The 15,037-nt window shown below is 34.5% G+C and overlaps 2 protein-coding genes across 2 annotated transcripts; one reads left to right on the top strand and one right to left on the bottom strand.

The window, feature by feature from the left end:
• Window positions 1–11,674: 11,674 nt before the first annotated feature.
• On the top strand, window positions 11,675–12,381 carry LOC26527601. The gene is made up of 2 exons (XM_015163869.3): window positions 11,675–12,105; window positions 12,170–12,381. Exons 1-2 carry the CDS (start codon window positions 11,868–11,870, stop codon window positions 12,253–12,255), a joined length of 324 nt encoding a protein of 107 aa, XP_015019355.1. The 5' UTR covers window positions 11,675–11,867; the 3' UTR covers window positions 12,256–12,381.
• Window positions 12,382–13,765: 1,384 nt separating this feature from the next.
• On the bottom strand, window positions 13,766–14,711 carry LOC116804152. Its single transcript, XM_032730484.2, has 2 exons — window positions 14,283–14,711; window positions 13,766–14,208 (listed from the first exon to the last, which is right to left on the bottom strand). Exons 1-2 carry the CDS (start codon window positions 14,530–14,532, stop codon window positions 14,093–14,095), a joined length of 366 nt encoding a protein of 121 aa, XP_032586375.1. The 5' UTR covers window positions 14,533–14,711; the 3' UTR covers window positions 13,766–14,092.
• Window positions 14,712–15,037: the final 326 nt, after the last annotated feature.

The following is a 15,037-nucleotide window of genomic DNA, read 5'->3' as shown; positions in this document are numbered from 1 at the left end:
ATGACCTTTTTGCCGCTGACTTTTATAGGCCTGTAAAAACTAGTTGGGATAATAGTGAGCACTTGATAGTTGTGGGGCTTCGCTGGGTTCGATAAATGCGTGAATCATTTATAGACTATTTTTGGCCTTTATATATTGTCTTAAATATACATATAAATAGAATATCCTAATGGCTATCGATAGCAATCGATATAAATAGAAGCGTAACATAATATGCTCCGTTTATATTGGAATGTTTCTATATAACATTTTGCAGTTTAGCTATGTTAAAATGCCACATATTGCATAGATACCGCTGCTGTTAAATAATCTTAGGTCAGTGCCATTCAATAACATTTCTGTTAGTTTACCTTTTAATCAGTGTATAATATGCTGCAATATATGCAGCTACTCTTATCATTAACATTATGCTTTAACGTTTTCACATAAATTCTCTTATATTATCTGATTAAAGTGCTCTCTAATCTGTTTCCCATATTTGTTTGCCCTTGACAAATATATCAAATGCTGATGATTGCCTGATATAATGTTTGGGCATAAGTAGACGGATCTATTTGGTAAGCCAAAATCAACAGCAAAAATGACCAAAATGCTGGCACGTGCGAAGCCTAAGGACGAGGTCAGCTAATATATATATGTATATAAATATGTGTGTATGTCTGTATGTATATACATCTATTCAAGTGATTGATGAGCTTAAATATATAAGAAGTGAAGAGAAATTTAGTTGTCAACACGTTGCAAATGCTTAAACCACAAAGTCTATTAGAAACTCGTAACTCTTGGGCGCTTGCCAGGCTCTTTATAGGAAAATTGTAGGAAACCTTATACAAATCCTGTACGAATAGCATATCCCATGTAAATGAAGTTGGTGGAATGCGTGTGGAAAACCTTCAGTTGGATTTTCTTTTCACCCGGACTGCTTTTGTATGCGCGGCACGCAAATTTGTTGCCAATAAGCAACCGAAAACAATTTTTATATCTGCGGACTGACTGTAAGTCGGCCGAGAGGAGACAAGAGAGAGAGAGAGAGAGGAAGCGAGGGGGCGTATGTGAGGTGCTTGGAGTAGGGGCAAAGTGGGGGTTGCTCGCATACTTGCCTATGCGTGCCGCGTACCGCGTGCTCTGGTCTGGTTTTCTTTATATTTCATTTTTGTGGATACCCTGTAAATATTCTAACGGGTATAATAAGCCTGTGTATAATGTGAATTGAAAGTTATCGATATAATTCGATCAAAGTCAATAGCTTTCGTAATAATATTATATGCATTTAACATATCGAAATAATTTTAGTTTTAGATCGTTTTCAACAGCATTTTATATTTAATGCACTGAAATTCTCTAGTCAAGGACTATGAAAGCTGCTCTATAACTGTTATCGATAACTATTTATATAGTCTTTATGTATAGTTATATTTTTTATATATTATAGTTATCGATAACTATTTATATACCCTTTATATATATTCTACAAATGTATTACAAGTACAGGTCATACCTTAGTCTGGTAGTTGTTATTTGCCTAAATTTGTTTTTTCCTTGTTGGGGTGTTGCTGCCAGGCCCTCAAACCGGGGTTGCTTAGCTACGCGACCCAGGCCAAAATGTAGGTCATGTTGGGCTGGGCAAAAGTCGAGGCAGCAGCAGAAACAAAAGGAGGAGCAGCAGGCGAAGTGGGAGTAGGAGCTGATGGAGTAGGAGTTGCAGCTGGAGCTGCGTTCCATCTGAGCTCTGCACAAAGCGCGAGCAAGCGAACAGACGAGAGAGCGAGAGAGATAGAGGAGAGAGGGAGAGATAATGGGCGCTGGTGTCATGAATACTTTACAATATTCTGCAAGGGGCGTGGCAGCGTAGCACGAAAAATACAGAGCCAGACTCCAATGTTTTCCATATCTCATCTCTCATGCCCATCTCCCATTTACATTCTTATTCAGATTCTCACTCCGTTACACATCCTCAATCGCGTTCATCAACTGCCTGACGCTTATTATAATGAAAATTTCATTACGAAATTGAATGTTGACGTGTCGCATATGTCGAGCACTCGAGTGGCTCTTGAAACACCCCCGTCAAATAATTTGGTGGGCGGGTCGTTTGCTTCGTGAGCCTACATAAACTTAATACACTCTTACTTTAAGTATAAGTAAAGCTACGTGGCTAATTTTATGTCTTGTCAAATTTTTATAGCACACTTCTTTGCGCTTAGCTAAAAGCGTGAGAATTTCAGGTTCTGTGTAGTCTGTTAAGATAAGATTTAACAGCCAAGCGGTTAACAGAAGGACAGTAGTAAGTGATATTCAAATAGTTTACAGTCTAAGCTACACTTTGCTCATTGATTAAAATATATTGATTGTTGCCAGTGAACATGCTGTTGAGTATCTCTGCTCTCCTCTGACTAACTTTACTTTATTATGCTTGTGTATAACCCAATTCTGTTAGTGACTTGCTCTCCCTATCTGTTTCTCTGTTATGTTCTGTTAAATGCATTTTTCTTCTCTTTAGGCATAGCTCGCAAATACCTGTAAACTCTTTTACTCTTCACGCTCTGTTCGCGAGATCAACTCACAAGAGCGAGAGCATTTGGTTTCGTTTCGCTTTAGTTTTCTGTTGAGCGCCTTGCGACGCTCTTTTTACGAACATTAAAAGCAATGCGAACGCTCTTCACATATACATTCACACATTCAATTTACGTAAACTATCGATGTGTTTAACGAACACAACCCTCGCGTTCAATTGGCTTCTGCTTCTTTTAGTTCGGGAAACGAGCTCGCTGAAGAGCCGATGGGATTGATTGCTCTCTGAGCTTTTTCGAAGATCAACAGTTATTTGTGAGCCATGGTTGTATGCATTCTATACATATTCTATACATATTCGATATTTTTTAATTTATGTTAAGCTTAGGCTCTGTTAAGTGACTTGTTCTGTAACACTTCTGCTAACACTAATATTTATATCTCTTATTCAAACATAGGGTAGCTCTCTCTCTCTCCATTTCTCCGTCTTTCTTTCTCTCTGTCACTCTCTCTTTGCTCAGCACATGCTTTACGAAAACGTGACTTAAGTTTCGGCCGAGTTGGCTTTTTAGTGCACTTGGTCGAAGCACTTTATGGTGACCCAATTCGATAAAGAAAAAAAAAGAAAAAAAAAAGAAAACCGTACATAAAATAGATAAAAGTAAATTTCTTGCTGCATTTCGTTGACCAGTGGACGTTATTTATTTGTCATGCCTCAAATATAACTCAAAGTACATTTGGCCCAATGGGGTTTCATGAAACATCTTTTGCTGGGCTTTTGCCTTCAGCTTCCAGCTTCTAGCCTCCGGCCCAATGACAATAATTCGCAATCAAGCTAAGTGACATTGCACATTCTGAACTGGAGTACTACAACTGGCTAACCAGACGGAACTTAAGTGCCTGCTGCTGATGATGCTGCTGATGCTCTTTGCTGCCAAAAAAATAAAATAAAATAAAGGAACACATAAAAAGGTTGAGGCAGGGCATAACTGACGGCTTAACACTCGTTTATGGCAAGGATAAATATATTTCATTGGCTTAACAGTGGAGGAGGTGTTGCACTATTTGATGATTCTGTTATTTAAACTATCAATTAAGACTATTATATTGCCTACTCCACTTTGCCACACCCCTAAGAATCATTCATTTATCAGTTTTGGTCAGTCAAACCTCTTTATATATTTCTACAATTTCCAGACAATTCTCTCATGCAACCTAATAGACTCCATTTCGTCTCCAACCTGAACGAGCATAGAAATACTTTTGAATTGTCTTTGCCAATTTGGCAGCTCAGGGCGAACGAAGTCTTAAATGAGTTGAACACTTCACAGTTTCATAAAGTTAGCTCATGTGTTCAAAAACTTGGCTAGCTATTGAGTTTCTTAATTAGAATAAAGCTTGTTATTTTAATGGAATACAGTACGGAGTCATAGCACAAAAAACAGTGAAACTAATTAAAATATTATATAAATAAAAAACATAAATATATATAACAGTTTATGTAACATTAGTAACATAGTATATGGTAATAGAAAATGCGACAGATAGCAGTAGCAATGTTGTTTTACATACTTCTGTTAATGTGCTGTTTAGCTAACATATACTGTAAAGTCTAATAGCTATTATATCTTGTAGCAGTAACTGCTGTTAAGTCTCTACACTTACAATTAGAATTTATGTAATGTAATGCCTTAACATAAAATTAAATAGCCATCATTTGCTGTATCTATTAAAATCAACATGGCCATTAACATACATCCAGAAGGAGATCTTGATTGACTCTATTTATGCACTGCCATGTAACGAACTACTTATGTTAACTTTGAGAGCTAACATCATATGCAACTCAAGAAACACTTTTATATAGTATGTAAACATTTGCGTGTGCAAACACTTCACGCTGCTAACATCGCTGCTCAGTCAGCTAAGGCAACTACTTTTCTTGTAATACATTGCGTATGCGCAATATATGGTCGAAAAACGCCGTGAAGTCTAGACAAATGTTTATTGATGATGATGGTTAAATGTTTGTTGGTTAAGTTGCTGTTTCTTCCCTCTCTTCCTCTCCCTCGCCCTCTCTCTTTATATATATGTATGCACTAGAGTCGTAAAGCACATGTCAAAATGACTAATAGCTCATCAAAGTTTCATTTCAAGTATTTTGTTCCCATCGAGCCATTTTTCCAGCTTTGCCAGCGCACAACTTTCGACAGGCATTTACGAAGAAAAACGTTTTTGAGGCCAATTGACTAGCTGATGGGTGTGTGGGTGTGTGTGTGTGTGTGTGTGTGTGTGTGTAGGGTTCTGCCATTTATCGCAGTTTTTCCATTTCTAGCTTTAGCTTTTAGCACCCGCTCAAATTGGAATTGGTGGCACATGCAATAATTTGATTTCGCAAACAAAACAAACAACCCAGAAATATATTTGCGAGTGTAAACAAAATGTTGACGTTTACGTTTAGGTTTACATTTTCTTTTGTTTTCTGCTTTATTTTAGTATGTTTTTTTTTCTCCAGCTTGGTTTGGTTTTCAATTTCCTGGCCTCCAAAACACACTTTTGTCGTGGGCGTAATGAGACGCTTAACGCTGCCTAGGCGCATGTTTTATCGATAAATCGTGGGCTACACACGATATACATATATGTATATATCTATATATATTTACGATATTGTATATATATGTATGACAAACAACAAATTTTATAACTGACAGGCGCCGCATATTCCATACCATTCCATTCCATTCATTCGGGTTTGTATAGCCAAGAATACTCTGTAAGCATAGAGCTGAAGTGCGGGTATATAAGTACGAAACTGTAAGAGCCAGAGGTTGAGCTAGAGCTAGAGTTGGGACTAGAGGTAAAGCGAAAGCTAGAGGTAGAGCTTAAAAATAATTTAATATTTATTTAATACGATCATATTTTATATGAAATTTGTATTTTGTTTTATATATTTGATAGGTATGTACTAAATCCTTAATTACAAAAATTTAATATAAATGTATATGTTTATATATTTTATGTGCATCATAGATGAAGTAGAATCGAAGAGATTGTATATGTTATATCTCTCCATAAATATACAATAATTTATATATTACTTTTAACTTCGTTCTAGAGCATCTACCAGTCTATCATACCCTCACTCACATCGACATGCTCTCAATTTTCTTTTGTTTGGTATCGAAAAACCGTTTTTTTTTTTTTTTTTTTTTTTTTTTTTTTGCTTAGCTCTGACACGAAACCTTGTTCAGAACAGGAGTCATATCTATGCTGCTGTGTGGGCGAGGGGGGTGGGAGAGGAGGAAGGCGTTTATGAGTATTGACAGGAAATTGGGACCGGCAGACAGACAGACATTAGTTTTGTCAACTCGGCTCCAAACCACAAACTTTTGATTGTCGTTGACGCGCCGCGTGTTGAGTCGCCAAAATAAAAAGAGACAGAAGAAGGAGGCGAAGAGGAGATAATAATATAATAATATAATAATAGAAAAGGGCAAAGGCTGGAAAAAAGTTGTCGTGTTATTAACAAATATAGTGCATGATATTGTATGGCATCTATATATACACACATACACATACATACACATACACATAACATATTCCCTTTCAGGTTTGCGTGTGCCTCGCCTCAGAGTTTCCAAGTCCGAAGTAAAGCTAAAAATAATTTGAATATTATTGCTGCGAATGACAAAAACTTGATTTATTTATTTAACTGGCAAACCGGATTTGGATTTCTGCTCAGAGAATTTTCAGGTTAGAGGTGTTATAGAGAAGGTGCTAGGATTTAATGGGCGCATGGAAACGCTTACCGTTAAAAAGAAGGATTAATGTGAAGCTAAGAATAAATTTGATTTATATAAGGAATAAAAAACATACAAATGTCATGTGTGTGGCTATATTTAATAGGAAATAGAATGCTATCATATCATGGAATTTTAGTAATAGAATAAAATACTATATTATAAAATATAAAAATAAAATCTAATATAAAATATTTATTAATTTTTAAAAAGAAACTTGTTTTCAATTAAATTAAATATCAAAAAATTAAATCAACTAATATTACAAATGGATCGATGTAATATATTAGAGATATTACGAGTACAGCTGACAGTTGTGTTTGTCAGTATGTGAACGCATAGAAAGAAGGGCTGTTATTTAATTAGTGTCTCATGCATAATGCACAGTGCAAAGTGAAATAGAAACAGAGAGTGAGGCAGAGGGTGAGAGAGTGTGGTAGAGATAGAGGTAGCGGTGCAGGTAGAGGTGGAGAAAGGAATAGAGGCAAACTGAGAAACCCACACACGGTGCAGGCAAATTTACAGCTGAGGTTGTAACTGTAATTGAGCTAAGCTAAAGTTAAATGTGAGACGAATTATAAAATAATTGGTCGAGCGATAGACAAATGCCCTTTAAAAAAATAATAATGTGAGACAAAGGAAATTAAAAATTGATATGTTTTGCAATCGGATATAGTGAGTTTCTATTGAGTATCGTATATAGAAATATATATATATATATATATATATATATATAAATTACAAGACTCAAGGTTTTGTAGTTCAAGTGAAGAAAAATATATGTAGATAGGCGGGCTGTCAGACAGACAGACTAAGGGAAGTATGAATATGCTATTGTTGTACTGTAAGAGATAAACGAATTGTCTTTTTTAATATAATAATAATTTAATGTAAAACATTTTAATTTTTGTATACATATAGCTTTCTAGTTATGGAAAAAACATATTTGAACAGCTGTCTAAAATATGTAAATAAAATAAATTAAATAAAATTTATATTGGAATATTTTAATATAATTTATAATATTATATAATTAATATATTAATATATAAATATAATAAAATTCATAATATATTCTTTCTTGCCAAAATCAATTTTTATTTCGCTCTGAATTTTTTTAACCCACATTATTTGTAAATTTCAAACATATTCTCTTTGAATAATCGCATAATTCTATAATCTCTACAAATGACATAAGTGCTAAAATGCTATTTATTTGACTTCTTTTGTTTTGTGTTGTTAGAGCACAACTGAGAACAGAGAAAGTGCATTTAAGCCTATTAATAAAAAGCAAGAAAATGTCAACGGAATGTTAGCAAGCGCATTAAAAAGGAGACAAGGAAAGAATGAGAGAGAGAGAGAGAGAGAGAGGTAGAGAGAGATGGCAATAGGAAAGCAAGCAAGCGTCCAACGAAACCAAAAAGCTAAAATGAAAATGAAAAATAATTAGCCCTGTTGACAATGCAAACAAGTTAGTTAGCGAAACAAGCATAACATTTTGTATATACGACTTGACAGATATCCTGTAATCAGCTCGTCAGTTGCTAAAGAAACTGTTATCAAATATGTGAACTTTAATGACAGAAACATATTTATAATATATGTGTATATATTTTCCCATTATTTATTTTGTTAAATACTTATTATTGATTTAGTTTTATTAAAACAAAAACTCTGTTAACAGCAATTTACAGGGTATACGAATTTCACAGCATTGCTTGTTTTAATTGCATTTTCCTTGAATATTTTGCTGTAATCCTTATGACATTTTTGTATTACTCGCTGCTTAGTGCCTGACTGCTTGACCTTGCCAACGAGTTGTAAGAGCTGTGAAAGAACTATATATAAAATTTAAAAAAATTAAAAAAGAAAAAAAATACTGAAAAATACCAAACGAGAACAAAAGTCAAATGCGATAAGCCATTCGTAATTTATATGGCATGCAACTGCGCAACCATGCGACTAATTAAAGCCAAGTTGTTATAATTTTTGTTTTTTATACCCTGAACCCATTTTCAATGGGAAATCAGGGTATAATGGTTTTGTTGAAATGTATGTAACAGGGAGAAGGAGGCGTGGCAGACCCCACAAAGTATATATATTCTTGATCAGGGTGACGAGCTGAGTTGATTTGGCCCTGTCCGTCTGTCTGTCCGTCTGTCCGTCTGTCCGTCTGTCCGTATGTATGAACGCGTCGATTTCAGAAGATATAAGAGCTAGAGACTTCAAATTTTTTTTAAAATGTCCGTAATTACAGCGCGCATATCAAGTTTATCATTAAAAATCGATAACTCCTCTCGATCTTTTTTTATCGATAAAAAACCTTATCGAAACCCAGTTATAAAATTATATCTTCTACACCTTTATTGCTAGAGTCTCCAAATTTTTAATGTATGCTTATATGCAATTTATACAATTTCGGTTTTTGTTAAAATTTACCCCCCACCTCTAAATTCACCCCCCTCACCCTCACTTTTGTAAAAAGCGTATTTCAAACACTAGAGACTTGTGCTTTGACAATTACATGCATATTCATGTTATAATCATAATCTAAAAGTTTCATGAAGATCGTACGTCCATAAAAAAAGTTATTAAACAATTAAGTTCTCATAGTAAGCGCACACTGCAGCCCATGCGTGTTTATGCGTGGTTGCTTGTATGTGTATGTGTGTGTGTATGTGTGTGTGTGTATGCGTTTGTGTCTGTATGCGTGTGTGTGTGTATGTGTGTCTGTATGCGTGTGTGTGTATGTATACCTGTGTGTGCGTACGTGCGTGTGTGTGTGTGTGTGTGTGTGTTTTGTGTGAAGCTGAAAGTCGCGAAAAAGTATTGAAATATCTATTGCTCCAAGGGTTCAGGGGATCTCGTAGTCGAGCAGTCTCGACTAGAGCTTTCTTACTTGTTTTTGTATATGTTTTTATTTTTATTTTCATTTATTATTTATTATTTATGATTGCTGTACGAAAATACTTTACTGGCTGAGCCTGTCGCTCGGCGCTGTGGGCATTGTTAATCATCTTCTGCATTGCATGCAAGTGCGAGGAGCGTGGCCCCGGGGGAAAGTGTGGTGAAAAGCCAAAGGCGTAGAGGAAAATGTTGAAAAACATAAGAAAAGCCACATTTCTTATCGAGTCTCCTCTGGCTGCGCTGGGGCGAATTGCGCTTGGCTGTGGCCGCCTGTCGAGCCCTGAAGGTGCGATAAAATAAAAACATTAAACCCCAAAAAGACGTAACAACAAATGCAGCACAAATAACAGCAGCAGAGGAAATTGGATAGAAGAAATGAAAGAGGGAAAATTTAAGGGGAAAGTCGACTTGGACTTACGCTTTTTAAATGAATATCAAAATGGATCTGCAAAGGACAATACGGTATAGTAAAGTTAATTTAAAGGAGCTGCAAAGTATACTAAGCAGTGTTGTAAAGCGCTGTTAGCTACAGCTTGAAGTGATTTTGTGAAATGGTAGAGTTTTTACCTGATTGAAAATCAGTTATTTTAAATGAAATTCTATGTTGAGGTGTTGCAAAATGAAATAGAGTACAGTGCTGTAAAGCACACTAAGAAGATTCATATCACTACTAATTCATATGATCATTAAGAAGATTCCTATGACTACATTTCATAAGCACATTTTTATCAATTTATTTACTACTTTGTGCTTCTGCTCAGGTTTTTCATAAACTAGTGTTGTGTAATGCTCTTAAATAGAGCTTCTCATAAATTCTGTATGTTGTTTTTAACACTTTGGTGCTTGAATACTTTTCCTATGTATCCTCCTTTCTATGTTACATCAGTAGGTAGACGCTAATATAAATCTAATCTTAAAATTTTATACAAACTAATTTTCAATTGACCTCAACTTTATGTTTTATCTTAAGCAGAAAGCTTTTTTCTTGAAATATATATATATAGTCTAAGAGTAAGTTAGTCTGAGTTCCTTGAAAAACTTGAGAAAAATTTTACTTCATAAAACTGTAAATAATCAAGCGCTTAGCACAGCAAGTTTCTGAAAGCTCATGAATAAGCTTCTCTATGTTATTTGAAGGTATTCCCTTTCGCTTGTCTGTTGTAAGTTGCTTATTTATATATGAGAGTATAGAAAGTATATTAGTGTATACGAAGACGCATTTAGGTAACACACACACACACACATACACATGCATACAGCTAGTGTGGCTAGGCAGGTAGACAGCTGGGCTGGTGGGCAGGTGGGCGGTGTACATTTACAGTTGAACATGCAACGAAATGAGCGCCTGACATGACATGCCAACGGTTTTGACATGAAATGTGCAAAGCTCTCAGGAGAATGCGAGTGTGCAAGTGTGTGCAGGTGTGAGTGTGCATGTGTGTGTGTGTGTGTGTGTTTTGTGTGTGATGTGTGTAAATTTGCATGATGAAAAAATAAAAAGTGTTGTGAGTGAGTGAGTGACATAGCCACGAAAACCCTACCGAGCTGTACTTGAGCTTGTATAGAGCTCGCTAATTACTGGGACGGGGCATAGTAATTATTATTATACACGGTATTTTACCACTACATATGTACATATGTACATATGTTATACATCTATATTTGAATATGAGAAAAGTAGTGTTATTTCGTTAACAGTCGACACTTTTTGAATTTATAATAAGCCTAAAAGCCAAATAATTATGAGAACTCAACAACAGGGCGAAACAGTTGTGGGCATTTAAATATACCCATATAATAGCTGGGCGTTTCTACGAATAGGTTTACCATTAACTCAATATACAAGAATGGATATACGGGTTTTTGTATAATCAATAGGAGGAAATTTTAGAGCTAGATAATCGTAAAGAGCTTAAAAGCTACTACTATAATGATTTAAGTACTATTCCTTCCACTGCTCTATTACTTTATTATACTATATAAACGCGATTACTACTTAAGTTACACCCTAGGATCAATGCTACTATAATACCATACTACTATTTTAAAGAGTACTCCTTTTACTACTCCATACTACTTTATATCAAATAGTATACTACTATTTAAAAATATTACGGAATGCTACTAATTCCTTCTACTACTCTACTACTTTATAGCTTCTAAGTGTGATTACTATTACTATAATACTATACTCCTATTTTAAAGAGTACTGTACTTACTACTAGCATTACGGCTACTCCACTCTATCTTATCTCACATACCATACTATACTACTATTTGCAAATACTACTGTGCACTACTCTACTTTACTAGTCAAACTACTTAACATATTTCATCTACCTAAATTCAAGTTTGTGTAGGTCGCAGTTTCTTAAGTCCATACCAAATCGTTTGCCATTTATATAACCATATATATACGCATTTCGGTAATAATTTTGGTCTATTTAACTTCACTTCTATTTGCCCAATCTCAGCTATTGACATTTTCGCTTTTACTGTCTCAAGATTTGGCAAACAATTTAGTTCGAATCGCTTTCGGTTGGCAAATGTTTACAGTCGCAGCACTCGAGCACAGATTTGCCGATTCGGGTATAAAATGTGTGAGAGTATTTGGTGTATGGATCAGTCATTCGATTCAATTAGCTCAAGATGCAGACACTGAATCGACTAATTGTCTACTGTTGTGTGCTGCTCCATCTGTTTGGGGGAATTCGAGCTGGACTTTTTCTCAGCCGCAACGGGTATATCTACTGCAAATGGTCGAGTCGGGGATTATGTGACAAATTCGGGCCTAGATGTGTGCAGTACATGGATGGCACGATGAACTATTGCAAGCATTACAAAAACGAATGTCAATTTCTGATTGACCAGTGTCTGTCTAGAACAGGTAAATTGAGGACTATATATACCTTATATACTATATGTATGGTATAACTTTTTGTTTTCTTTAGAGTTTGGTCGCCAGGGTATGCCAGTGCCTTTTTCTCCAGGCTGCAGGAATATTGGTATCAACCAAATGGGCATGTGCGGTACATGATTTTCATTGATATATTAAATATGAAACAAAAATTTTTTTCATTAATATAAAAAAATGTTATGTAACTATTTATTCTGTCTAACTGTAATTATTTATCTGAAAGCTTAATAAAATGATTTAAACAATAAATAATTAAAAACAAATTTTTAATTTATTTTTTTAATGCTTTGTATCACTAGCAACTAAAACAGAAGCTAATGAAAAACAAAATTTTATAAAATGCTTTTAAATGTATTTAATGTTAAATATATACAATTTTTTTTAGTAGAAAAATATTTGTATTAATAGTATAAACTTAATTAATACTTTGAAATATAAAAAAAATAAAAATAATAATGTTTAGCAAGCCAAGCCTTTATAAAAATAATATAAATATGTACATATATTATTAAATGATTTTCATGTAATCAACATAAGCATAAATATAAATTATTATATAGTTTTCATTTAATCAACGTTAATACAACAATTTAAATATATTTTTATTTATATTTAACCCTGCAAAAATCTGCTTTAAAGTTTGAATTATTACAAATTTTGTTTTTATTTTGAACTTGGGAAAATTGATTGCAGCCAAATTGTATTTTTAATATTTTTGTTTTTATTTTTCATTTTTTTCTTGCAGTACTGCAAATGACGCACAAGTGTTGCATAACGCGTTCAACTAAGCGTTCGATGGGCGTTTGTCAAACCGGAAACAGCAGTTCGTCCATTTTGATGATTGCATTTCCGTTGCGCTAGCGAAATGCTGAACAATTATTCATTTTATCATTTGGCGCTGGCAAACGCGTATCTCAGTGTGTGTGTGTGTGTGTGAGCGTGCTCCAATGCCACACACATACAGCAGGGCGCACTTCGTGCAGTTTTTGTGTGCTGTGTTTTTAATTGCTATCGCATAACATGAAAGCGAATTTACCATAAATTGCACATTTTCAAGGCAAAACAACAGCAAAACGAGCAAAAGAAAATTATAGTTTTGGCTAAAGCACACACACACACACTCAGACGCATATACATACGCACACACACTAAATTTATAAAGCACATATTTCGTTTTTTTTAATGTTTTGTTTTTCGTTTACATTTTTGTTGTTTTTCTTTTTGTTTTTTGTGTTTGCGGATTACGAAAATCGCCTGCGGATGCAATTAAAAATTTCAGCAATAAACCCAAAGCTTCCTCATACACAATTGTCACAATATATAGCGGTTATAGAGAGAGAGAGAGAGAAAGAAAATGTAAGCGAAAGAGAGAGGCAGAGAATAAAATATGCGAGTAGAAAATGTGGCAATGCGCTTTATTTTAAGCTTGTTTAGCGATTTTGTTGAATTTTATAATAACATTTAACAATTAATAACAAATCGAAATAAATAAATCATCTTAGAGAATTTTAAAACAAGTTTCTATATATATTTTGTTAATAAAAAGCTAAGATTATTATAATATCACTTGTAATATTATTTGGAATTATTAAATTTTAAAGAAATTTAAAATAAATTCTTCTTTCTATATTTATTTAAGATTTTTAATTATTAATATATAATAAATAAGCTCATAATTATAATTACAATCGAAATCACTATGCAAACTGTTAAATAACATTGGCTGAAATGTTTTAATGAACATTTTCTATGTTATGTCCGGCAGCCATGTTAGCCTAACATAGTTGACAATGAAATTTATGTTAAGCAAGGGCAAACTTTTTTTTGAGAGTATCAAGAATGTTATATTTGTTATATTTGATGGCATAAATTATTCAAGATATGAGTCAATCAACTTTACCGTTTCTCGCACACATGCAAATGCGAAGCATATATGAAATTTCCCCCAGCTCACATTTCATGCATAAATTATTGCAGTATTCCAGTTGTTGTTGTTGGTGTTGGTGTTGGCACAGGGCAAACTTTGATTGATTCGGTTGCTCGAGCACAGTTTTCTGTTCACTCTTTGATAAACTGGCAAAAGCGGGCACAAGGGTTAACGATTGTGAGAGTGTTATACTAGTATATATATACAGGGCATAACTCACATGCTGGGGCCAGCGAATTATTGTTGTTGGCTGCTGCCCTGCAATCGGCCAACCTTTGTTTGCAACTGTAACTCCTCAGTTGACACAGATTGCTACGTGCGATGCGTACACATATTTTGGCATTTGGTCTGCAATTGGCTCGAACTTTGCGCCGGCAAATTTGCAATTTGCTGAGATTGACCTTTGCCTCGGTCGAAGTGCTTGAGTATACGAGAGTGAGCAGAACGAATAGCAGTAGAACAGTTTTCATTGTGTCAGAAATCGAAAATGATATTGTTGTATATCGCTTGGCATTTATATTGTGTCTCAGCCAAGTGCTAGGCTAATTAACTGTCATCTGTGTTTGTTTACTGAAATTGGACAATTCTGGAAGGTTAAACAAGATACTTTTTGAAATTTGAGTCATGCCAGCAAACACAAACACTTGTACAAATATTTAACAAAATTTGTTTATGTATTTTATGTACCATAATCAAAGGCACACTTAACAGTTTAGCCTATATTCCGAGAAGAATGCAACTTATATGATTATAAATTAATTAAACCACTAGATATTGGTCTTGAGTGAGTTTAGCAAACCAATTATGATCAATATTTCCACAAGTTTCATTAATGTACATCGAGTCTCGTAGCACTCAGCTTTTGTCACGCAACTGCCTTAACTCATGTTTCAAGTTGTGTTTTTGTCACATTCATTAGAAGAATTGGCGTACAGCACAGTTTCTTAATCATTCATATGCTATGCCTTTTATTTA

This window comes from Drosophila mojavensis, unplaced genomic scaffold, assembly GCF_018153725.1.
Source record: "Drosophila mojavensis isolate 15081-1352.22 unplaced genomic scaffold, ASM1815372v1 contig_80, whole genome shotgun sequence".
NCBI lineage: Eukaryota > Metazoa > Arthropoda > Insecta > Diptera > Drosophilidae > Drosophila > Drosophila mojavensis.
Note: the sequence above shows the minus strand (reverse complement) of the source record. Positions and strands in the feature narration are given on the sequence as shown.